This window comes from Macrobrachium nipponense, chromosome 36, assembly GCF_015104395.2.
Source record: "Macrobrachium nipponense isolate FS-2020 chromosome 36, ASM1510439v2, whole genome shotgun sequence".
Classification (NCBI taxonomy): Eukaryota; Metazoa; Arthropoda; class Malacostraca; order Decapoda; family Palaemonidae; genus Macrobrachium; species Macrobrachium nipponense.
The window spans coordinates 30,469,544-30,496,813 of NC_087220.1; the positions used below are offsets into that span (position 1 = coordinate 30,469,544).

At 43.9% G+C, this 27,270-nt stretch overlaps 1 protein-coding gene across 3 annotated transcripts in view; it reads right to left on the reverse strand.

Annotated features, from left to right (window-relative positions):
- LOC135203545 (protein bicaudal D-like) overlaps positions 1–27,270 on the reverse strand; it is a 110,339-nt gene that overhangs the window by 6,428 nt on the left and 76,641 nt on the right. For 2 of the 3 annotated variants that reach the window (XM_064233282.1, XM_064233279.1), the window contains exons 10-14: positions 26,978–27,114; positions 26,551–26,695; positions 26,316–26,446; positions 24,441–24,558; positions 23,199–23,379 (exon numbers count right to left, since the gene is read on the reverse strand). In XM_064233282.1, the coding sequence (XP_064089352.1) occupies positions 23,199–23,379; positions 24,441–24,558; positions 26,316–26,446; positions 26,551–26,695; positions 26,978–27,114 (712 nt within the window). The remainder of the gene's footprint in view (positions 1–23,198; positions 23,380–24,440; positions 24,559–26,315; positions 26,447–26,550; positions 26,696–26,977; positions 27,115–27,270) is intronic. The other variant, XM_064233280.1, reaches the window with a different exon arrangement.

Below are 27,270 nucleotides of genomic sequence, written 5' to 3' on the forward strand. Positions count from 1 at the left end.
CATACATGTAGTCTTCTACTTTTAAACAAATATGCCATAAGCTAACTTTTTACAAGTAAAATTCCCATTTTACTGAGCTATTGAGAAGAGAGTGAGTGCCCTCAACTTGTGAGATTACACTTAATGTGTGTATGACTGAAATTCCAAATAATTGTCCGAAAAAAAAAATTAATTAAGTTTGAATTTGCTACATGAATCAAGTGATTTGTAATCATAATTAGTATGGGAATAAAAAATACAATGAATTTCATTAAATCTATTCTTTAATATTCTATAGTGTATAATTCTATGTTTACTGGTAGAGTATGTATATAAAGTCAAACCTTGGATTTCATATGCCCTGGTTTTTGTATGGTTTGGTTTTCGTTGACTTTTTCAGACAAAATTTTGACTCTGGTTTCGTACATTTCCTCGGAATTCGTACACCTGGGAACACTCCTCCCAAGGCCTACCTTGTGACTAGGCCCATACCGAGTGCCCATCCAAAAAAGCATCCTATGTTCTCTAATGACCCATTCTGCCTTGTGTTAGTATTTTTTTTAAAGACTGCAACTGGTCAATAAGTCATCATGGGGCCAAAGAAAGTTCCAAGAGCCAGTCCTTCTGTAAAAATAGGCAAGAAAAGCTACTAAGAAAGAACTTGTAGCAAAGTATGAAAGCAGCATTCGTGTCAAGTCCATATCAACAATCGGCTCCATCCTAGCAAAGAAAAAAGAAATCCAGGCTGCTGCTGATGTTGCAAAAGGGGCAACTTCATTAGAGAAACAGAGATCGCAACTAATTGAAGATGTTGAGAAATTATTGGTTTGGATCAACGAAAAAGTTAGTGGGAGACAGTGTGTCAGAGGCGATAATTTGTGAAAATGCATGGATGTTGCATGCCCATCTCTGAAAAAATGCCCACAAGTGCAGCTGTTAGTAAATTTAAAGCCAGCAGGGACTGGTTTGAAAAATTCAAAAAGCAAACGGGCATACATAGTACGTATATGCCTACTTCAGTGATTAAAGGATATGTTTGTGAAGTGGAGTAATGTACAAATTTTGTGAAGAATTATCATCCCAACAAAGATGTAATCTGCTTCTCCAACATGTTTACAGAAACAAATGTCTCTAGGAAGTTCTGTTGTGCAACAGGGATCCAATAACACGCTGGCCTAGTGAGTAAAAAAAACTACGAGTAAGTAACCACAGACAGTGCCAGTAAAACAATGGAGAGACAAAGTAACCCCTGATAGGTATCCGATACCTGAAGCCCTTCTGCCTTTCAAACAATAACCTCTCCGTCTTCCATACGCTAACAAGTCTTCTATAAAGGCTAGTGATGTTAAACGTTTATTTATCCATTTCATTAGTCATTTATATTTACAAGCAGTCCCTGGTTATTGGAGGGGGGTTCCCTTCCCAAGGGGGTGCCAACTAGCAAAAACCGCCATTAACCGAAACTCGGAGATTTATGGCGCCATAATGGCATCGACAACCGGTTATCAGTGCCATTATGGGGTCTCTGTTAGATATGTTATGGCACCATAAATCTCCAATTCATGGCACTAGATGAGTGCCATAAAACCAGATCACCGATAACAGTCCGCAGATAACCAAGGACTGGCAGTAGTTCTTAATTATAGTTGTTCTCTATGTAGAGTTAAGAAATGAAACCCAAAAATGGTTTTATGTCTTGCAGAATTTGGCGCTTCCCTTTTCCATCTTACAGTTTAGGATTTCCACCATATCGGTCTGAGAAACATGTTGGGTATGTAGTCTTGAGTAGTTATGATCTAGTTTTAAAACTAAACTGCCTTATTCATGCTGTAACTGAGACCTGCCTTTATTGTATAGATTTTGATCATTTTTAATGTTGAACAGCAGCACCAATATGCAATGAATGGGCCACGCTGTCGAACTCCTCAGTTCCAGAGGTCCTTTATTCCTCCTCACACTGTTGGACAGTGGAACAGTCTCTCTGAGGATGTCGTACAGTTGGAACTTCAGGAGTTCAAGCAATTCTTGTATTTTAATAATTTACTTAAGTTGTATTTACTCAGTAATTTAATATATTTCTGTAATTTTCATTACCTTGTTACTTTTTTCTAATGAACTCCATATTCTTTGGAAGCTTGAATTTCAAGTCTATGGCCCCTACGGGCAATCTTTCATATTGTATATGGTTAATCTGAAGAATATTATAATAATAATAGATTGAAAAAGGTTCAACAGTTGATCTCAGTGGTCATCCTTTCCTCGGTGAGTACACCTCGGATCTTTTGGAAAAACTGAAATTACAATCAAGTTTAAATGGTCTGCTCTTCAAAACCTGTTCAGTTTTCTTTCAATTCCTTCTTCCAACAGATAAGGTGCAAGGGCTGAAATCTACAAGCAGTGTGGACACCATCATAATGCATGACATGGCCTTTTTAAATTTAAGAAATGCTTTCAGCAGATGCAGTGGTATTGGAACTATATTGAATTTCCAATTTAAGGTAAACCATGGTCAACAAAGCAGAACTTTGCAGTATGTCTGTGCCAAGAATTTATATACCTGCATAAAGGAACTTTACAAATAACATTTTGAGCATTGAAAGTCTGTTGTTTTTACCAGAACTTTGATTTTCTACACAATCACAAAACTCTTCTATTCAAAAGTTAGTTCAACAGTCGAGTAATTTGAATTAATGTAAAGTTTTTTCAATAGTTATTATTCATAAGTTTTAACCAGACAATTTTTCTTATTTAGCTCTTCCAGTGCTCATCTAAAGATTTGTCTTATAAGTTCAATTTTATTTATTACAGTTCCACAACTTATAACTATTAGTTTTATTGTATGTTCATCAAATATCCATGGGCAAACGAGCGCAGGCAATTCTAAAACTACTGCAGTTAAATGTAGTAAATTCCATATTCCGACATTGGGTTTTAATTGTTACTGTCATGCATATTTCATATATTTTGCTAGTTATTGATTAATAATGGTTTTAGAGATTAATAAAAAAAAATATCTACATGTAACCTGCCCTATATAGCAGGAATCCAACTAATTAGCAAGATAAAAATGAAATTAGTTGCTAAGAGTATGCTTTTAATTTCCAAGGCTTCTAGGCCATTTCTAATTAAAAATATATATTTAAAATTTCTGTGATGGCTGATCTTACAGCACATAACTTTGCTAGGAAAACACAAGTATTGTAAAGTGAGAAAGATTATGTTTTGTTGGGTGATATGGCTAAGATCCCAAACTTAACTTAGATTTGGGCCTAAGTGTACATGTATATGTGTGTACTAGTTCTTTCAATATGCATGCCCAAAGAGAAGGTGGTTCGAGTATTGGGAGAAAATTTTATATTTATTGGCTCTAATTGAGAAAGGTGACAAGTGATTTTTATATTTTATCCCTTTCATCAAAAAGTTTTTTTTTCTTGTAGTATTTTTACTGCACTTTGCATTATTAGCAAAGTCAGATGAGGTAAGAAGTGTTCACCACTTGCAACTTGGAAAAGTTGGGAGGAAATTTAAAAACTCGAGTACATTTTCAAGTTCTATTTGAGGCACAACTACATCTGATATATATTCTTAAAACAAACATAACACTTGCATTGTACAGTAATGTCAAAGTTAGTCAGTCATCTCTGCAATTTGTGCATCCTTATCAACTTATTGCTTGTATCTTTTATATAAGTAGGCTAGGTGACCTTTACAGTCCAGAACGAGACCCTACAAGTTGTCAGTATCAGATAATTTCTGCAAAACCTGCATCTGCTATGTTTCCAATCTTAACTTTTGACCTCTAGAAATTGTCCATCCTTACCTCTCAGCACTGATGGTCAGTACTATGTATACAGGGAATGTTAATGATGGTTTTCTAATTTTAAATTAACATACTTTTTCACTTGGGATCATTTGGGCACAGATTATAAATATTTTTCACTAATTCAGAAAGTATGATTTGAATTAATGAGTATGATATATTGTTGATATATTCTTACTTAGTTACACTGGGAAAGCTATGCAGTTCACTTCAAAACACATTCATAACTAAATATGTAGTATTATTTTCCTCCATAATTGCTGGTACAAGAAATTAAGGTGGTAATTATGTGAATGTTTGTCTTAACAACAGAGTATATTCTTACATAACTCATCAATAATGTGGGTTAATGACGTAACTAGAGTTTTGATAACTAAATTATTGCTTACACTAGTCGCTTTATATAACTTGCCTTGCTGTCCATACACTGGTGAACCCGAAGGTAACTAACATAGCCAGCATCAGCCCATCCAGTGACAAGCGGGAGCAGCAAGCATCCGACTCCTGTCCTTCACACCTAACAACCCAAAGCAAGAGACCATCTTCAGATCTAAGAAGACCGCCTCATCCAACTAAGGCAATGCCGTCCTAGAGTTCCTGCCAGATGACATTTTTTAACAAATCGCAGGATGGCTCAGCAACCAACAGACCACTGTCTCCTATGAAGCACTGAAGGACCAACCAAGGTCACCCTTCAGCATGCATTAGTCCTCAGAGCTAGGACGTTCCTAGAGAAAGTGGGGGCAGCGACAGGAGTCAAGCAGCCATTGCCCGTCTACAAGTAGCTGCAGTGGCTAGTGACAAATCCCCTCCCACAGATGACTGGCCAGAGACCACCTTGGACCTTGTGAGAGGCCCTACTCGCAAAATTACCCCGCCATACAGTTGTAGCCATCCCCAATGCATTAACCATGCCCCCAACAAATTCCTAAAATGATCGACACTGTCCACCTGGGCCACAAGCCAAAGGAGCCCACACAACCACTTGTAGCAGATCGACACAGAGACAGACAGCGAGACAAAGGACCCCGCTGCCCCCATACACTGCTTCCAAAGCTTCAGGAGGGAGGACAAGCTGAGGTACATGTCTGTACAAGCCCAAATGAGAAGAATGCCCCAATGTCATGTTTCTACCACTGGAGGTTTGGGAGCGAGGCCCAAATGTGTGAAAGTGGCTGCATGTACAAACAAAAAACCAAAAATGCAAGCAACTAACCAACAACACAATAAAGTCAGTGCTCGGCACATGGGTTGTCTTCACTATAATTTTTCCAGGTACTGGCAGAAAAGCTCCATGTTCTTCATCACTGATGAGAGATCACACATGGAGTACCCTCATTGACATCAGTGCATGGAAATCATTTACCAGCCAACCTGCGAGAATGCCTCGATCCCACCCACACACACTCCAGGTGTACACTGCCAATGGGCCCCACTATAAACTATACGGGAAATGGACCATAAATTTGTTGTTGGGCAGAGATGTTCATCACAGCAGACGTAACAATCACACTTTTTTTGGAGCAGAATTCCTAAAAGATCACAAAAATGTTGGTGGATGTAGCAAGACAGCAGCTGAACTAACAACCCGCCACTTTGGCCCCCCCTCTTTCAGACTCCAGCACCAGAGATACATTGCCTCTTACAGGAGTTTCTGGGAGTTATTCAAGGACAACCTGCAGCATGTTCTGACCAAACCTGCAAAGCACCACACCCAGCATCACATAGTCACAGGGGGCCGACCAGTCCACACCCAACTTGACGTTTGACCCCAGACAAGCTTACCTACATGAAACAAGCTTTCCAAGACATGGAACAAGCAGGAATAGGCAAGAAGCCTCCAGCCTGTGGGCATCTCCCCTCCACATGGTGCCTAAAGCTGATGGCACATGGCGACCACGTGATCGCTACCATAAACTTAACATTAAAACATTACCTGACCCACGGCCAAACATCACTGACATTACAAGCCAGATGGGGGCGCCAAAATATTATTGAAGATAGACTTGGGAATATCCTTCATCAAGTCCCTGTCATGAAGGACAAAAGATGGCAATCATCACCACTTTGGCATGTACACGCTAAATTACTTCGGCTTTGGAACACCAGCATCTCTGATGGACAAAATCTTGGGTGACCTACCGTTCTGCATTGTTTAAGTTGACAACATTCGAATATTCAACCCCAACCAACACATGAAATTTGTCAGATGGGTCCTACAAATACTCAAAACAAAATCGTAGACAATACCAACAATAGAATTCCAGGGCCTCCAAATCAATCCTCCCGGCATAGGTCCAAACAATCACCAACTACCCAAAGCCAACAACGATCAAAACATTTCAGGACTTGAAAGAATGACTTAACTATTACCACTGATTCATTCCCCAACCTTGGTCAAATGAATGCTATATAAGATTGCTTAAAATGACAACCTAAAAACTTATTTTTGGAAAAATAAGATAAAGCTTTCATATTAGCCAAAAAAGCATTCACCTCTGATGCCACACTAATCTTTCCATTAATCCATAGGTCCCTCACCCTAACGACAGGATGCTTGTAACACTGTGATGGGTGCAGTACTTGAGCAGGACACAGACGATGGCTGCTGGCATTCTTCAGCAAGACATTATCACCAGTGGTGTACCAAATACTCCATGTTTGACTGAGACTTGCTGGCAGTTCTCAAAGCCATACGCCACTTCTGACGCCTGGTAGGACATCGACAATTCGTGGTGCAGACGGACCACCAACAGCACCTATCAAGACCTAACTACCCCCTCCAATGTCCGTAGAGCATTAATGTAAATAATGCCAGCAAAATGATATAAAACACAGCCAGAAAAGTATATGTCCCAGAACTTGGTCGGGTGTGCCAGACAATGTCTTAGAGCAAATCACAGAATGGCTTACCAACCAATAGGTCATTGTCACCTATGAAGCACTGAAGGACCAACTAAGGTTTATCCTTCAGCATGCCGCTTGCCCTCAGAGCTAGGAAGTTCCCAGACATCATAGGGACAGCAATAGGAGTCCAGCAGCTATCACACATCTACAAGAAGCTGTGGCAGCTGGTGCGATCCCCATCACAATGTTGGACCTTGTGAAAGAGGTTCTACTCACAAAATTACCCTGCATCAGCCATGCTCCTTGAGACAAGTTCCTGCATCAGCCATGCTCCTTGAGACAAGTTCCTGAAGTTGGTGAACACTGTCCACCTGGCCCACAAGTCGACAAAGCCCCCATTACTACCCATAGCAACAGCCACAGCAGCAAAGCGACACAGAGACGGACAGTGAGACAGAAGGCCCTGCTGCCCCCATACACCGCTTCCAAAGGGAGAACAAGTCCAAGCCCATAACAGAACATCCCAAGGTCATATGCTTCTAAATCTGGAGGTTTGGGAGTGAAGTCAAGAATGTGGAAGTAAATGTCACATGTCATAAAACATGCAAACCAACCAACAAAACAATTAAGTCAGGACCAGGGTGACAGATTTCTTAGGAAATGATAATTCTCCTTATCACTGGACCAAGAGATCAAATATGGAGGGCCTTGATGATACCAGCGCAGGCATTGATCATGCCAGCCAACCTGCATGAATACCTCAAACTCACCCCCACCAATCTCCAGGTGTCCACTGTCAGACATTCTGGAGGTATTCAGGTACAACCTGCAGCATGATCTGACCAACCCCCGCAAAGCAACGCATAGTCACAGAGGGTCCATCAGTCCACACCTGTTTCAAATATTTGGCCAAGACAAGCTTTCCAGGACATGAAACAAGCAGGAATAAGCCAGGAAGCCAAGTTCCTCATTAGAAGAGTAGGTTGTGTACTCGCCTATCCACTGGTGCCTGCGTTTGCTCCTGAATGCTGCCAATGTGGAACTAGAGGAATTTACTTTTGGTGATTAGAAATTCATTTCTCGATGTAATGTGGTTCGGATCCCACAATAAGCCGTAGGTCCCGTTGCTCAGTAACTAATTGGTTCCTAGCCCCGTAAATAAGAATCTAATCCTTAGGGCCAAGCCTAGGAGAGCAGTTTTGGCACAAACATCATCTTCGACTACAACTACTTTGTCCTTATCACAGGTTTAACCTGTCTAATGGACAAAATCCAGGGTGACCTACCCTTCTGCCCCTACCGATGAAGGTCCAAGCAGTCACAGACTTCCCACAGCAGTTCAGGAATTTACTCAGAATGATCAACACCACTAGTTCATTCCCACCTTGCCGAAATACTGAGTCCTATATACGATTACTTGAGAGGAAAATGTAAAAATATATGCTGGTCTGAAGAAATAAAAAAAAAAAAAAAAAAAAAACTAATATTAGCCACAAAAGCAATCACCTCCACTGCCACACAAATTTTTCCTTTATCCCATAGGTCCCTCACCCTAATGACAGATGTGAGTAGCACTGTAATGGGAGCGGTACTTGAGCAGGATACAGATGACGATTGTCTGCCACTCCATAGGTCCCTCACCCTAACGACAGATGTGAGTAGCACTGTAATGGGAGCGGTACTTGAGCAGGATACAGATGATGGTTGTCTGCCACTACCATTCTTCACTAAGAAATTATATCGCCAGCAGAACGGGTATACTCTACGTTCAAATGAGAGTTGCTGGCAGTCCACAGAGCCATCCGAGCCATCCACCACTTCCGACACATGCTAGTAGGACAATTCGTGGTGCAGATGGGCCACCAACACCTAGTCTAGCCTGCACCTAAAGCGGCAATGCGTGGTCGGCAAGACAGTAGCAGCAGCAGCACCTATCGTCATAGCTGAACACTCCCGCACCATCAGATACTTAAAGGGCTCCTTCAACAATGTAGCAAGACACCCTTTCCTGAAACTCCAACCGTCCAGACCAGAATATCATGTCCCAAAATAGCACTGGTACAAAAGGATGACTTGGACCTGCAGCGACTTTGGCAGGAGAATCTTGCCCTGACATGGAGTGACCCACCTATTAACAACAGTGAGAGGACAACTGCCAGCAAAACAAGTACCAGACCCCTTTGCCCACAACTAGAGAAATCTATGAAAGTTAGCTAAAAAGTAGGAAAAAATGCCCTGCATTAAGACAGAAAGTAAATAGGGAAAAATGCCCTATATCAAGATACCAATCACTGGCAACAGAGAATAGCAAAAAGAGAACTCATTATACTGGCCTGTTTTGTTAAACATTAAGTAAAACAAATGCAAATACCAGTACTTTCCTTTAAAAACCATAACCTCTAGGGTTTTACAACCATCCACTTGCTTGGAAATACTAATAAGGAATAATAATAGTATTTTAAAACTACATTATAACGTACAGACAAAAAATCACAATTTATAGAAAATTGTATTTTTCCTAACTCTACAAACCTGAGGTCCTTTAACAATAGGAATGTAACTTAGCGGCAGCTGGAACCAGTCGTAAGCTTCGAAGGGTTCGGTAGTTAACTGCTTGTCCGACAGTCGCAGTCCACGCCGACTGAGAGGTGAAGAATCACTTTGCTTTAGGCCCAGAAAAACAGAGTGTAAAGAACCTCAGGTTTGTATAGTTAGGAAAAATACAATTTTCGACAAATTGTGATTTGTTCCGATACGAAATACAAACCATCGGTCCTTTAACAATAGGAAGACTCACCTTATTGTGGGTGGAATCTGAGTCTTATGAACAGACTGGTGTTCGTCCAACCTTGGTTCCCTCCTTGGTCGTAAGAGCAGAAGGAGGGATCCTAGCCTCTGCCCAGCTGATCGGGGTGTGCACCACAGGATCAGTGGTCAGACATCTGGACCAAATTTATAAGAGGGAGGCAAGCATACCTCTTATAAATAGCAAGCAAGAACTAGTTCCTACTTCAAGAGCCAATATGAAGTCATGGGTTGGTCTCTTGTTGGCCTCCACTCCCCCCTTGTTAGGGAGTGGTGGATAACCGCTCCTATCCCTACTGAAAGGGATAGGCTGGAGCTCGGTCGTGTAGCTTACCTGCATCTGCTTCCTGTCCAGCGTAGTGACGACCGCGGCCCTCTGCCCACAGGTAGAGGGGGAGAAAAGAGGAGGAAGAGAAGCCAGTCACACACTCTTTCACTCGTCCAATCATGCAGTCACACAAGGATGTGATGCTGTTCTGTCCGCTCGGGTGCTGGGTAAGCTACACAACTTGAGCAGCCACCACGGGTCCCAAGGAAAAGGTGTCCAAGGACCTGTCGGCAATATCCCGAAGGTAGGAGGAGGTAAAGGTGGTCTGGTTGGCCTAAACCCCTGCCTTCAGAACCTGTGCCACGGAGAAGTTCTTGCGGACAGCACATGGTTGATTCTAGAAGGTGTCTGTTGATGTATTTAAGTTGTGTTGTGACATCATAGGCTGTGACGTCATAGATAAGATGGCGGCGGCGTCAGGGGGATGTAAACAATAACACAGTGGAGTAGAAAGCACGTGCTGGTGGTGTGTGGTTGGTAGGGGAGAGCTCTCTGTCTGGTAGGAGTTTTTGGGTCGTAAGTCTTGTCGTGCTGTTGTTCTAAGGTGATTTCTGGTGTATACTAAAGTTGGAGAAAGCGTACAGGTGGGTGGATTTTTCATTTGAGTAAATAAAAGGGATTAGGCTAGGCAGAAATTCAAACTGGTAGCAGAGCTTGGTTGATCAAAGATGCCTGGATCTGACAGTGAACAAAGGGAAACTACTAGATGGAGAAGGGAATGTCCTAGGTTTAGCAGGATACAAGAAGAATACAAAGAATGGAAAGTCAAGCCGAAGATTGGCTAATGTTGTATGGAGAAGATACAAAATACCCGGCGATATAAATGAGAATGAGCTTAAAAGGGAAAGCCCGAGAGCTAGTGGAAGCATTAGATAGAGATAAACTTAATGGTACAGAGGGTCCAAAGTTAATCCTAGAGAAACTAGATAAAGCCTATCTAAAAGACTCGGTAATGGAGAATTACGGCAGAATAAAAAGATACCTTCTAATAAGAAGAGAATCTAGTGAAAAGATGGCGGACTATTGAATTAGATACGAGAAGGCAGCATCTGAGTGTGAAAGAGCAATGGGGAAAGGTGCGCTTGAAGGGGAAGTAAAGGGTTATCATGCAATAGAGCAAGCAAATCTCACGGAAAATAAAAAAACAAATGGTATTATCGGCTTGTGGGCAAGAAAAGCTAGAGTAGGAAACAGTGTCGCAAACAATGAAAAGACTATTTGAGGGATTAGGGACTAAAGAGGAACAGGAATGGTGGGGGTCGTCAAAAGGCAATGCCAGTTCTGGGAGAGGGAGGGAAAACCAGAGATCTCGGGGAAGATGGAACCAAAGTAGGGGTGGTAGAAATCCTATAAACAAAGAAAGGAAGGTAACAGTATGTGCAATATGCAGCTCAGAATGGCATTGGGCTAGGGATTGTCCTCAGAATTTTCATAATAGGAAGAAAACTGAAACAAGACTAGAAGAAAATAAGCTGAAAACAGAAACTGGGACAGAAGAAGAGGTTTATGTAGGAGAAGCTAATAAAATAGTGGAAGCATCGTGGGAGGTGGTTGATGCAATTTTGGACACGGTGTAAATCAACAGTTTGCGGGGAATTGTGGCTAGCACGTATTGTCATGGATTTGAGTCAGGAAGAGTTGAGGAGAATGAGGGACACTAGGAGAGAGTCTAATAAAGTGTTTAATTTTGGTGAGACATCCTTTAAGTCCAAAGGAATAATAGAAATACCTGTGATACTAAAAAAACAAAGTTTTATTTGAAGACAGAAATTCTGCAGGGTGATATACCCTGGCTGATAGGTAAGCCAACCATGAGTAAAATGGGTAAGACCCTAAATTTGAAAGAAAATTGTGTCATAATAGAAGTATTAGGGGGAATGAAAGTAGAGTTAAGAGAAGACGAACAGGGTCATTTAAGAGTACCTAGTTGGAAGGGAAAGAATTTGAGGGAAATTAAGAACACAATAAAGAAATTACATTTACAGTTTGGTCATGGAAGTGGAGATAAAATATGGAAGCTAACAGAGAAAGCACAATGGAGTAATAGGTTAATTGAAAAAGAAAAAAAAGAGGAAATAAAGTTGGTAACGGAACTGATTGAAAATTGTGAGGTTTGTAAAAGATATAAAAGAAACCCCGCCAAACCAATAGTAGGCTTTTCTTGGAGTAAAACGTTTAATGAAGTTGTAGCGATGGATGTGGGAGAGATAGAAGAGAGAGAGTTCTTGGTAATAGTGCATATAGCAACGAGGTATTGTCAGGCCTGTTGGATAAAAGATAAGAAACCAGAAACTATACTAAAGACACACTTTGAGTGCTGGTTTGCTATATTTGGAGCACCTTCCAAAATATTGTCAGATAATGGGGGAGAATTTCAAAATGAACAAGTAAGGAGGATGGCAGAAAGATGGAATATTAAAGTATTAGCCACGGCATCAGAATCTCCGTGGAGCAACGGATTATGTGAGAAGACCATAGGCATGATCAAGGGAAGTGTAAGAAAGATGATGGAGGAAGAGGAAGTAGATTGGCCCATAGCATTGAAATGGGTAGTGAGTGCTAGGAACTGCTTAATGAATAATGGAGGCACATGAGGTTGTGCCAACGGGGAATCTCTCTCGGTGCTTCGGCGAGCAGAGCCAGCATGTCCGGATACCAAACAGCCTGAGGCCATTTGGGCGCCACCAGAAACATCCAAAGATTCGCGGTGACCAGCACCCTGCTGATCACCTTGTGAATCAGACAGAACGGGGGAAAGGCGTATACGAAGAGGTTATTCCACGGATGTTGAAGAGCGTCCTCTGCAGCTGCCATGGGTCCCGCACAACTGAATAGAAAAACCTGTAGCTTTCTGTTGTGCCGGGTGGCGAACAGATCCACGACTGGACGCCCCCACAGGTTGAAGAGCCTTTCCGCCACGTCTGGGTGAAGGGACCACTTGGTTCCTATCACCTGATCCCGACGGCTGAGCTTGTCATCTACTAACCACTGAGTGTCCCATCAGATGGTCCTGGAACTCTTGGAGAGCGAGAAACGCTGGCTTGAGCTCCAGGACGTTGATGTGAAGGTGGTTGTCGTGATGATCCCACACACCCGCAGCCAGCAACTCCTCTAGGTGTGCGTCCGATCCCTCAGTCGACGCGTCTGAGAACAGCAACATCTCCCCGGGGGTGTGTGTGTGTGTGTGTGTGTGTGTGTGTGTGTGTGTGTGTGTGTGTGTGTGTGTGTGTGCAAAGAGGCACTCCTCTTACAAGGTTCCTATCGTCCAGCCACCAGGCTAGGTCCTGCCTCACCTCCTCTGTGAGAGACACGGGGAAGTATGGTGGGTCTCTTCCCTGTGATCAACTCTCCTTTAGTCTCCACTGAAGAGACCGCAGGTGAAGACACCCGTGAGGGACTACTTCTCGACAGACGACAGGTAACCAATCACAACCTGCCACTGCTGAGCTGGCTGCTCCTGTAGGGACAGGAACTGTTTGGCCGCCTCCCTGAACCTGCTGATCTGCGAGTCTGCGGGGAAGACTCGCCCTTCTACCATAATCGATCGGCATGCCTAGGTATTCTTATCCTCCTGCTTGAGATCTGACTTCTCAAAATTCACTACGATCCCAAGGTCGCGGCAGAATTCGAGGAGTCGATCCATCCTGTAGCAACTGCGAGCGGGAGCTCACCAGGACCAACCAATCGTTGAGATACCTCAGAAGACGTATCACCAACCTGCGGTGGCAATCGAGCTGCAGGCCTGGTCACACAGCTAGACCGAGAACAGCGGCGACGGTCCGAGCATCAGAAGTGCTGCTGCTGGTCCCCCTATCTGCCCGGTACCCAGTGGGAGCGGCGGTCAGGGGACCGGCAGAGTCCGCTGTCACGGTGGCAGCGAGGCCTGTCCTCACGGCGAGTCACGCTGCTTGAACCATCCGAGGCCTGGTCCAGGCGACCGAGGGGACCTCTTCCTCGCCTCAACCCACGGCCAGTCTGGGACCGTCGCGTCAACCCTGGGTACCGGCAGCTCGCAACGAGAGCGATCACGTGGCCTGGCGGGAGTCACCTGGGCGACTCCCGCCAGTCTTTTCCGCTCCATGCCTGGATCCTAGCGCCCAGCGAACTCAGCTGCCTGGGTTCCTTGGCTCGCACAGTCACACCGCGGGCGACCATACACTTGGTACCTCTCACAAACGAGAGGCTGAGACAGTACCTGGCGTCGAGACAGTACCTGGCGTCGAGGGCAGAACCTCTGGCGCCAGGCTAGGAGGTACCGGCTAACACTGGTACCCCTCCGGTCCCCGTCTTCTTCCTTGCGGAAGGAGAGAGACGGGCCCCGTTTCCCGAAGGAACAGGAGGACCAGCGGAAGCCCCAACCGTCCCACCAGAGTGGGACGGACCTTAGAGGTCTCAGAGCGAGACTTCTTAGGGGAGGAGGAGGATACCTTCTTCTTCCTCGGCTGTGGGGCCTTGGAAGTCAAAGGGGAAGAGGCGGCAGCAGACGACGACACCGACACCTTCCTCTTCTTCTTCGTCAGCTTCCTCAGGACCACCGTCAGGTCCTCCATCCAGGACGGAGCCGGGGCAGTTGTCGAAGCAACAGGGCCCGGCTGCACCTATCCGGAAGGACCTGGGGTGGGAGCAGCAACACCACCGGCAGGTACAATGGCGGCAGGAACTGGTAAGGGAGCAGCAAGCACAGGAACAGGAGGCGGAGCCGGAACCAGTGGCATCCTAGGCACTGGCGGCAGATCCAACAGGGAGCTCTTGGGACACCGGAAGTCAGGGGCTGGAGCAAGAGCGGCAAAACCAGGCGGCGGCGGCATCACAACCATCCTCTGCACACCTGGCAGCGGCGCCTGCACAGCAGCTGTCGGGGTCACCATAGATACGTGCTGCGTATACACAAGGTGGGGAGGAGCAGCATACCCTGGCGTGGACACTGTAGTCGTGGTCATAGTTACAGGCCCATGGGTTACCGGCCTGGTCAACCTCGTGAGATGACACAGCAGCCCCTGAACGCTCGGTGTCCCCTGGAGCCCCAGCGAGTACCAGACTCAGCTGAGATTTTCCCCCGGGGCAGGCAAACCTGAGGAAGAAAAGTGTCAGGTTAGTGAAGGGGGGGGGGGGGGGGGGGGGGGGTGGGGGGGGGGGGGGGGGGGGGGGGGGGGGGGGGGGGGGGGGGGGGGGGGGGGGGGGAGTCCCACCCCGAGCGAATGCAAGACCACCGAATACAATTGCACGCCACGGGGGTAAAACCTCCTCTACACTCGACTGATCGAGGGAAGAGAAGAAGCAAGATCCACCCCCTGAAGGGGAAGGAGCCATACGTGGGAGCTGTGACGGAGGGAGAAAAGAAGAAGACATGTCCATGACCAGGGGAGTAAATGGAGAACCCTCCAATGACTCCCTGGCTGGCTTACGCGGTTTCTTCCTCCCTTCGTAACGCTCCCACTGCTCCTCCGACCAAATAATACAAACATCACACGGCTCGGTGCGAGAGCACCCACGCCCTCGACACCGAGCACAAAACTCATGAGTATCAACCTCGAAAAGGGATTGAAAGGCCCCACACTTACGGCCCTCAAAACCAGGGCACAATCTGCGGCTGACGGGGGGGCGGGGGGTGTCTTTCCGGCTCGCGGGAATCCATCCACGAGACAATCACAAGAATATGACAAAAATAACCAAGTACTCACGTTATTTCCACACAAGCACACATATAAGAGAAAGTAATAATATCTTCACAATTGAAGGAGTATAACAAAGCATACGACCGAAGCGTGGGGGTCTATCACCCAGCACGGCCGAAAGCAAAGTGATTCACCTCTCAGTCGCGTGGACTGCCGACTGTCAGACAAGCAGTTAACTACCAAACCCCCTTGTTCGAAGCATACGACCGGTTCCACTGCTGCTAAGTTACGTTCCTATTGTTAAAGGACCGATGGTTTGTATTATGTATCGGAACAAATACAGAATTTGCACCAATAAAAGAAATAAATTGCGGATCTCAACAATATAAATTAAAAAAAATATTAAAAAGCACAATACTTGCTAAACTAAGTTCAATCTAAATATCTCCCAACTGTACTAGTTTAATGTTAACTTCTATATAACTAAATGTGGAAGACACCTGGTCCTTGAAATAAATATAGCCATTCCTCTACTTCAATATCCTTTCTGACCCGACAGTGGATTTCAAAACAGATGCAAGTTTGATGTTTGTTAGTATATCATGTAATATTTAAAATGATATTGTTATAATACAATAAAGTTTCATACATACTTACCTGGCAGATATATACATAGCTAAGACTCCGTCGTCCCCGACAGAAATTCAAATTTCGCGCCACTCGCTACCGGTAGGTCAGGTGATCTACCTGCCTGCCCTGGGCGGCAGGACTAGGAACCATTCCCGTTTTCTATCATATTTTCTCTCTTCCCCACCTGTCTCCTGCGGGGAGGCTGGGTGGGCCATTAATCTATATATCTGCCAGGTAAGTATGTATGAAACTTTATTGTATTATAACAATATCATTTTCATACAATGAACTTACCTGTCAGATATATACATAGCTGATTGGCACCCTTTGGTGGAGGGTCAGAGACAGCTAATATGGAATAGACAGGTAAACAACATATGTTGTAGGTATAAAAGAAAAAACCTTGGTTCCTACCTGATAGGTGGTAGACTTCGTGGCTGTAGCCCGTAGTCTGCATCACCTCAAGACTTTAGCGAGATATTAGATCTATGGCTAGAGTTCTTGTGGGTCTGTCGATGGGTATAAGAACCGCTTACTCGGCAGAGCCTAAAAGGACTTTGTCAATGGGTACTAGACCACTTCTATGACAACACACCTTGTGAAGGAGCATAACCAATCCCGACCACCTGATCCTAACCACCATGTTAGTATATAGAATTGTTCTGAGTTATCCCCCGGAACTCATAACAAATAACCCATAACTCGAAACGAAAAAACTCATTCATACAAAAATTCTCAAAAAAAATTTTAATACTCCCCTAAAAGATATCACAGAGTTCCTTACTGAACAACAGTGACTGGCCGCCAGTGCAGCACCGAGCCCTCTTTGTCAGCAGAAATCTAGAACATATCTAGTAGAAGGTATGTACAAATTTAAGGATTGGTGTTTGCTCCCGTACCCAGTATTGTATCCGCCGATACAAATGGTCCCAGAGAAAAACATTTCTCGTAGGTCACGCGAACGTCTTTAAGATAGTGAGATGCAAAAACTGAATTGCACCTCCAATATGTCGTGTCAATGATTTCTTTAATGACATATTCTTCTGAAAAGAGAGAGACGTCGCCACTGCTCTAACTTCATGGGCTTTACTCTTAAAAGCGGAAAAGAGTCGTCAGGACAGAACTTGTGAGCATCCGTAATGACGCTCCTAATGAAGAAAGCTAATGCGTTCTTAGACATGATTCTTGTGGGGTCCTTAATCGAAACACCAAAGACTTTGTCTAGAGCCTCCCATTTGTTTCTTTCTTGTAAGAAGAACTTCAAGGCTCTTACCGGGCAAAGAGACCTCTCTGTTTCTCTCCCTACTAGACTCGATAAGCCTTTGATCTCGAATCTCTTGGGCCAGGGATTCGATGGATTTTCATTCTTCGCTAGAAACAGAGTTCTAAACGAGCAAAAGGCCGAGTCTTTGTTAAAACCGACTTCATCTTCTAGGGCATGAAGTTCGCCAACCTCTTTTGGCTGTCGCCAAAGATAGGAGAAACAAGCATTTTCTTGTTATATCCCTGAACGAAGCTACGTGGGAGGCTCAAATCTGTCAGACGAAAGGAACTTGAGAACTACGTCCAGGTTCCAGCTGGGTGAAGTTTAAGTTCCTTCGATTTTGTCGCTTGTCAAACGATCTAATCAAGTCGTGACCAGATCTTTTTTTATTGTCAGCCAATGTCTAGGCCTCTCGGTTTCTAAATACTGCCGACAGCATGCTTCTGTATCCTTTGATTGTCGATACAGACAAATGAGAGACCTCTCTCAAGAACAATAGGAAATCGGCGATTTCGGTTATAGAGGTACTGGAGGAGGACAACTTCTTAGACTTACACCACCTTCTGATACCTCCCACATTTCGATCTGATAGACTCGTCTAGTGGAAGCTCTGCGGGCTCTAGCGATAGCGCTTGCAGCTTCGCGAGAAAACCCCTCGCTCTGACAAGTCTTCGATAGTCGAAATGCAGTCAGAGCTGAGAGCGGGCGGTTTTGATGAAACCTCTCGAAGTGTGGCTGTCCTGAGAAGATCCATCCTTTTTGGAAGGGATCTTGGGAAGTCTACTGTCCACTCCAGCACCTCCTGCAAACCAATCTTGTGCTGGCCAAAACGGGGCTATCAGGGTCATCCTTGTCCCGTTGGACGCTACGAACTTTCTCAACACTTGTCCCAGGATTTGAAAGGGGGGAAAGCGTACACGTCCACATGAGACCAGTCCAGCAGGAAGGCGTCAACCACGAGAGCTCTTGGGTCTTCCACCACTGAACAAAAGACTTCCAGCCTTTTTGGAAAGGAATTGTGGCGAACAGATCTACGTGAGGAGTGCCCCAAAGATCCCAAAGACTCTGACACACCTCTGAATGAAGAGTCCATTCTGTGTGAAGGACCTGGCTTCTCCTGCTCAGTCTGTCCGCCCTGATGTTTCTCGTCCCCTGAACAAATCTTGTTAGGAGAGCGATGTTTCTTTGTGAGGCCCAAATTAGCAGATCTCTTGCTATCTCGTAAAGCGCACTGAGTGTGTTCCTCCCTGCTTCCGAATGTAGGGACAGGGCTGTAGTGTTGTCCACATTCACTTGGACCACACTGTTCGTCACAAAGGGTTCGAAGAACTTAAGCGCTAAGTGAACTGCTAGAAGTTTCTTTGCAATTTATGTGCCAGGACACCTGTGCTGCCTTCCAGGTGCCTGACACTTCTCTCGTGTCCTAGTGTTGCTCCCCAACCCTTCTCCGATGCGTCGGAACACAACACTCGGCTTGGGTTCGGAACTTCCAGAGAAATTCCCTTGTTCTCTTTTAGAGGGGACAACCACCATTGCAGGTGTGGTTTCATCTCCATTGGAAGGAGAAAACTGTCTGAGAGAAGTCCCGTCTTCCAGTTCCACGATCTCCTTAGGAAAAACTGAAGAGGGCGAAGATGTAGTCTTTTCCTAGAGGAAAGAACTGTTTCGAGCGAGGAAAGGGTGCCTAGTAGGCTTAACCATTCCCTCGCCGAAGTTCGTTCTTTCCCTAAGAAAGAGAAGACTTTTCCAAGCCTCTCACGATTCTCTCTTTGCGAAGGAAATACTCGAAAACCCCGAGAATCCATCTGAATCCCCAGATAGACCAAGTTCTGTCTGGGAATCAGCTGTGAACTTCTCGAGGTTCAACGAGTAGTCCCAACGCCTTTATCAGGTCTAGGGTCAAAGAAAGGTCCTCCAAACACTGACTCTCTGTTCTGGCCCTGATGAGCCAATCGTCCAAATATAGAGAGATGTTGACGCCTTTGAGGTGAAGAAACCTCGCCACATTCTTCATCAGGCTTGTGAAGACCTGAGGAGCTGTGGATAGGCCGAAACACAAGGCCTGAACTGAAAGATCCCTTCCCCCCGTCATGAAACGGAGGTACTTCTTCGACGATAAGGGTGAATCGGGACATGAAAATAGGCGTCCTGGAGATCCAGCGACACCATCCAATCTCCTTGACGTAACGCCGCAAGGACTGAGGCCGAAGTCTCCATAGAGAACTTCTCCTTTCGAACGAACTTGTTCAGAGCGCTGACATCTAGAACTGGTCTCCAGCCCCCCGAGGCTTTCGCAACCAGGAAAAGCCGATTGTAAAACCCCGGAGAGTTTTGCTCTAGAACCAGTTCTATAGCTCTTTTGTCCCACATTGATTCACCATCAGACGAAGAGTATCCTCAGTACGGGTCCCTGTATTTGGGGCTGACAGTTCCGCGGAATGGTCGTTAGTGGAGGACTGTCTTGGAAGGGGATAAGATATCCCCACTTCCATGATTATGGACATGGAAGAGGCGTCTGAGTTTATGAGTGACCAGGCGTCTGCAAATTCGAGAAGCCTGGCCCCCACTGGTGTTTGGAGGCTGTTCTGTCTAACACTTCCCTTCTTAAAGGGACGGGAAGGAGCCTTACATCCTCCTCTCAAGACCTCTTCTCTTAGAGGTAGCTCTGGAGAGAGGCCCTCCTCGAAAGGGCTGAACCGTAGAAGTCGGTCCTTTCTTGTCAACAGAAACAAGAGGTCTCTTCTTCCTTGCAGTTTGCAGGAGAAGATCCTGAGTCGCCTTCTCAGTCAGTGATCGAGAAATGTCCTTCACTAACTGAGAAGGAAACAGGAAGTCAGACATGGGAGCGAAAACCAGGGCTGCTCTCTGTGAGGGAGAAACCGCTTTGGTTAGGAATGAACTAAAAATACTCCTCTTCTTAAGGAGTACTGCTCCGAAAAGAGAGGAGATTTCTCCCGATCCGTCTTGTACCGCCTTGTCAATACAAGCAAGAATACTGAGAATGACTTCGGGGTCAAGACCATCCGAGTCATGAGCTTTCTTAGACATCACCCCAAGGGACCAGTCTAGGAAATTAAACACTTCCAAAATATGGAAGAGTCCCTTGAGGAGATGATCCGTCTCCGAAATCAGCCCAAGACACGCGAGCTCCATTCAAAGCGTGTCTCCTTGACGAGTCAACCAAGGTTGAAAAGTCCGCTTCGGCTGCCGCTGGAAGAGAAAGGCCCATGTTCTCCCCAGTTCGGTACCAGAAACCTCTCTTGCCAGAAAGTATGGCTGGAGCATACCAGAAGGTGGTCCTGCCCAGATCCTTCTTAGAAAACATCCATTTTGTCTAAGGACTGAAGCGCTCTCTTCATAGAGATCGTAGGTCTCATCTTCAAGACCGACGAAGACTTAGGCACATGCACTCGAAAACAGTGATCGAGGCGAAGGGAGGAGCGGCAGGAGTTAAAGAATCTCCGTATTCTCGTAAAAGAAAGGTCAGTTTAGAACTTTGTTATAGGTTCGAGACTCCTCTTCTCCCGTCACCCTCTTCTTCCGAATCTCCTCCACCCTGTGGAGAATCGGCCTGAAAAACGAGAGGATCTTCATCCCGTTCTCTCTCTACTGGTGACAACTCCTACTAGGAGAGGGGCTCATAGTGAACCGACTCTCTCACGTCTAAAAGAAGTCTCGCGCTGCTTGACTTCTCGTGCCTGAACAGCTCAGCATCTCGCGCTTGGCTGGCCGCCTCGCGCTTGTCTGGCGCCTCGCGCTTGGCTGGCGCCTCGCGCTTTGGCTGGCGCTTCACGCTTGGCTGGAGCGTGTAGCCTGGCTGGCATCTCGTGCCTGGCTGACGTCTCGCGCTTGTCTGGCGCCTCACGCAACTCCTCGCGCCTGGCTGGCGCCTCGCGCCTGGCTGAATCCTCGCGCTTGGCTGAATCCTCGCGCGGCGAAGAATCCTCGCGCTTGGCTGGCGCCTCGCTCTTGGCTGAATCCTCACGCCTAACTGGCGCCTCGTGCCTGGCTGGCGCCCTCAGGCCTGAGCGTATCCTGATCTCGAGCAACTCGCTCGGATAGATCCTGACGTTTGTACGACTCTTCGTGCCTGGAAGACGTCCCATGTCTGGCGGACGCTTCACGTCTGGCTGGAGAAAGAAGACGAGACTTCTTAATAGGAAGTCTAGCGTCCTTCTTGCGAGGGGGATCCCTTGAAAGAACTCCAACCAAAGAGGCAATCTGCTCTTGAACTGCAAGCAAAATCCTCTTGGAAGCCACCCCAGCGTCCCTCTTCAATAGAAGAAGCAGGAGAACTCGAAGGAGTGCGATCATCAAATACAGCTCTAGGAGGCGTCGAAACCAGCTTAGCCTTCTTGATAGATGAAGGAGCTTCCTCCGAGAAGCGCTCCGGGCTCGAGTCGAACGCGCGCTCTTTCCAATGCCTTTTCAGTGGCCTAGAAAGATCCGAGTCCTTCCACCCTCGTTTAGGTGAAGGAGAACCGGACGACGAGAAACAATCTCGTAGGACGCTTCTATGAGCGGTCCTGAGCAGACTGTAACGAAACAGAACCTGCTGAAGGGACGCCTGAACCGTTGGGGATTCCCCACAACCTCCGTACGACTTTCGACTTTCCTACTCCTCTGGGTATGTGAGTTTGAAGAGGTCTAGGCCTGGGAGCATCGCAGGGACGGTCAGACGCCCCCTCCACAACACTGGGAACACTCACTTCACTTTGTAATTCACAATCACTAGCCTTACCTTGCATGGCCGCCATCTTTGTCTTCATTTTACGAAGAGTAGCCTTCAGATTGGCGATTTCAGAAGCCGAATCCGAATGCAAAGCCTGTGAAGATTCAGATACATAGGGAGAATCATATACATTAACAAAAGGAGAGTTAGACTCAGAAAAAGGCTCAATAGGCCTTGTACTCACACTCTTTTGTGCAGCTCGTCTAAATCCATATCCCTCTCTAACTTCTTCAAGTAAGAAGTTAGAGTCTTCCATTCATTAGCATCCAACTTTTCACACTCAATACAGGTGTTAGCCAAAGAACAGTCAAACCCCCTACATTTACGACATACAGTGTGAGGATCAACCGAAGCCTTCGGTATCCTCACCTTGCAGCCTACATTCACACACACTCTCACACTAACACTTGAATCAGACATTCTATTAGAAAAATCAAAAGCAAGTCCAAATCCAGTCCACAGTAGCGAATGCCAAAACAACGATCCAGTACGTCACCAAGAAATCCAATAAAGATGATCAATAAAGTCTTGAAAAGCGAATTCCAGTCAATGTTGATACCACCGGCGACAGAGAAAATATGATAGAAAACGGGAATGGTTCCTAGTCCTGCCGCCCAGGGCAGGCAGGTAGATCACCTGACCTACCGGTAGCGAGTGGCGCGAAATTTGAATTTCTGTCGGGGACGACAGAGTCTTAGCTATGTATATATCTGACAGGTAAGTTCATTGTATGAAAACATAATTTTTTGCTCAGTTATCTCTAAATGAAGTTTTTAACAGCAATAGAAGTGTGGTAAATAAAAATTTTAAATTAAAATTTGTATTTTAATCTACTCCTTTATACACTGACCTATCACATGAACAATGTTTTACTCGTGCTAATTGGCACTAGCTTTTTTTAGAATTTTTTCTACTAGTTTTCAGTTGCTAATCTAACCGAAACTTTTAGTTTTTAATTTATGAAATTATACTTTACAAACATTTTAAAGATGCTAATTGTTCTCTAATCTTATTTGCTACATTTCTCCCGGGCAGCTGGTTACCTAAGACCGATTACTTGTCTTAATAAATGTTCCATATACTACTCAGATTTTTTTTAACGCACACACATTTCTGTGTTGTAGTCACCAACAAATGTATCTTCTACCTCCTAAAGCAAACAAGCCATGTTAACTCACCTTTCTCTGTCACATTCCATGTCTTCTAGTCGTTGCGTTAGCGCCAATTTTTGCTGAATTGCCATCCTTAATAGAGAATTTAAAGTCTTCTTTTCTTCCTCTGCAGCAACTAATTGTCTCTGAACCTCATCCAACTGTGTAACATACTCCTCACACCTCGCCGCAAACATAGCTCGTAAACCTGAAAAGAATTGCTATCAGTAAAACAGTTTTCAACATCTCAATGTAGGAGATGAAACTGAGAAAGTAGCTACAGTACATCCCAACCCACCCAAGCATTCTCAACCCCATAGGCTTCTGCAATTAAAATGCCATAATTAGGTAAAATCCATAACTAGGTAGTACACCTTTATAACTTTGTAGTATACAGAAATTTTTAGGTTCACAAGGAAAAATTATGAAACGGTACTTCTGAAAAAGTAATACTTTCCAGTTTCCCTTTTTAAATATTTAAACAATGACAACACAGCAATAACACCAATTAGTATATCCCAAATAATAATGCTGCAGTCATTATTTTTAGCATTTTACAGTCGCAACTCTTTCAAATTTCAATTCTCTATGCAAGAGCTCATGTTAAACTGCAGCAGTCATATTTGTCTTTGATGTATAAAGTAACGGTGATATAGTGTGTCATAAATTTGTGTAGTTTACAAATGAAACAAACTTACACACTGGTAATCAAGTAGTCTCTACTTTAACTACATATGTTACTAGTGCTCATTCCCCCTGCAATTTCTCAACATTGTTAGTAAACTAATTTATCTAAACATCATACCTAGCCTCCTCTTTCTTAGTGTATACATTTGTCGTAACATCATACCTAGGGAAATTTGCCGTTACAGTTTTCATCCTTCTCAAGAAGTGAACGGCAAGAAAACTAAACCTCTCTCTGAACTGTCCAATCCCACGCTATGTCTAATTGAAATTTTGGCAAAGCTAACAAGTATACCAATGCCAACGCAATAACATCTACCTACCCAAATCAATTACAACAGTTGAATATGTCTAAGGGGTAAATAATTTTCATCCCAATACAAAAAAACAACCATCATTTCTAAACTAATGTGATCTGCATTGCCTCTTGATTATTCAGATGAGGTCAAACAATTTTAGGATACCAAAGGAGCCAAGTTGGATGAGAACTACTCCACTAAACCCCAGATAGTTAGATTATTCTATCATGAATATTAATTTCAAAAATGTTAGTAAATTAAAATCCCCGCTAATTCAAGCACTTACTTGAGAACGTAGCAGCATCTTCTTTCAGAAGTCTCAGTTCATTGCGAAGCTTCATCATGGTCTCCGAAACAATGCTCTTCTCAGTTTCATATTTAGATTTCAGATTGGCCAATGCAACCTACACAAAATAAATTTAGCATAAAAAATGTGCACATCTATCATTTTAATGCTACACTGAAACGGCAATAAGCTGAACCATTATCTGACACACTATATAAAGAAAAAATTCTATAATAGAATAGTATGGAGCAGTAAATTACTTTGCCTTATTATTACAATCAAGACTTCCTTTAAGAATATTCATGTTTTTTCATTTTTGTAGCAACTTTACATAGGCTACAAATCCTTCATCATATCCCCTTCTATTGATAATGTCAAATATGATCACTAATGGAATCATAGATGCCTTAACTATGCTTAGTTTCAGAATGGTCCTAATGTTAATGAAACCATGAAATAACTAAGGATCATATTGTTAAGTTTTAAAGATTAGTTTCTTTTCTATGTTAATCATATGTGTGAAAAAAAAACTAATATTTTTCAATTGTTTCACAGATACCAAAATCAGATGTCTAATTTCACAAGTGTTGTTGTACAGACTATTTCCAACTTTAGTCTGGTTATCAGAAATTCGAGCAAGAACAAGTACTTGAGTGGAAAAGCCATCTTATCTACTGATCACTCAATAGTTGCTGAGCAGTGCATGATTACCATGAAAAATTGAACATGAGGAGGGGATCTGGGAAACATTAATCTGTTCTTGCGGTATTGAACCAATATAATTTTTAATTGTGCTTGAAGCCACAACTACTATTTCACAGTAAATTGGAAATCTTCTGGGTTGTGTGTTAGGTCAGCTAGCTTTGTGATGATGGAGGTGTACGTATTAGGTCAAGCTCAATAAAACCATAAATGTCTTAATTGGACACTTAAGACGTCGTCCCACAACACTGCTTGACTGCTATTTAAGTGTCATTCGTTGTATTACATTAGCAAAGAAGTCAAAACATTCTGTGCACGCCACACATCATGACAAGGCCAGTACGGAATAATCTGGATAAAATACAATACTGATGAATGAAAGTCTAAATGAAATTTTATCAGTGCAAGAATCTATCCTCAAGGTCTTAAGAAGACTATTTGAGGTAAACAAACCAATCCAAACTGCTCCTCAAGAAGCCTGTTCATTCACACGGATACGTATTTTTAAAATTTTAAGTAGTTTAGCCAGACCCCTGCACTAATCAATTAACTGATTCAGCTCTTGCAAGGTTAGCCTAGAGGTTTCACCTTAATCACGGATAAACTTCAGATTTCACCAATTTCCTTAATTGGCTAAAGCTTGCACATTCATGCATAATATGTATAACTATTCTGACCTATAATCTTTGCACAGAGGTACTCATGTCATACAAATTATTCATCAAATATCACCAGGTCAAAGCAAATCAATGCTATAATTCAGCCATGAGTCTGATCAGTGCTGAAACAGAAATCTGAAAGTAAAAAGGTGTAACAGGAAGAAAAACTTGCAGCTGCACTGTGAATCAACTGTTAGAAGTGTATGGAACATAAGATGGAAGAAAGAGAACAAGAACATAGGTACAGTATAAGAAACGAAAGAAGTTACAGCTAAGGGTCAAAGGGATGCTGCAAAGAACCAAAAGTAATGCCCACAGTGCAGCACTTGAGATGCATTGATGGCGCTACCCCTGTGGGGTAATTTTAAAGTAAGCCTAAAACCATAAGAGGGAAAAAATTATATGAGGCAATGTTTTAACTGTCTCTTGGTTATACCGGTAAAGGTTTAGGTTTCTGTTACTTAACCACAATGGAAGATCCTAAAAATACCAAAGTACATAATTTGAAACATACCTCAGCAGTTTGTTTATTGGCCTTTAGGACGGTACGCAGAGTCGCAATTTGCTCTCTCTTTGTGGACAAAAGTGATTTCAGTTTAATTACTTGTTCCTGAAGTTCCTGAACCTCACTCTCACTTAACCCACCTAAAATTTAAAACATTTTTTAGAAATTATGGTCCAAAAATTCTTGAGGATTGCAATTTAAAATACTCATAAAAAGGACAAGACAAAATATTCTTAGAACTCACTATCAGATGCTGAAGTAGATTCTCGAATTGGTCCTTTCTCTTTACTCAATTCTATGGTGTGTTCAACAGACTTTTTCAAGTGTCTTATCTGATCAACAATAGTGTCAACCGTTTCACGAACAGCTACAGGATCACTGTTGTCAACCTGCAAAGACCAAGTCTCAAAACCACTGCCAAAGTTTAATTAAAATGTACATCAATCTCTGTTTCTTCCTAACTTGTATTAATATATAGTTTCCAGAGAAACTTTGCACAAGCAAACATTATTCCTACAATAATTGCAAAGGGTAGGCATTAAAAATAAACACTGCATTGCAATATCCAAAACAAGACCTGATAGTATTCTTTATTCAGTCCATAACATTAGAAATCATACTATACAATAACATCAACACTTACCGACAAAAGGCCTAAAGATTCTACTTACAAAATCAGAGAGTGGTACGTCTGTGCGTAATTTATTCTTAAGTGCTTCTAAACGCGATGCAGCTAAAGTAGGAGACGATGGCTTCTGACCCTCCTCGTCACCTGCAGATTTCATAGGTGGTTTAGCCGATCCTTTTACTGCAACAGGTTCACAATCGTTTAATAAATACAATATCGTCAGAAAAATGTGTCACAAAAAGTGGGATTCCCTTCAACATGACGAGAAAAGATGGCCATTCTAAGAGAACTAAGCCAAAGGGAAACAAACATTCACAAGCTTAAGCAAATATAGGC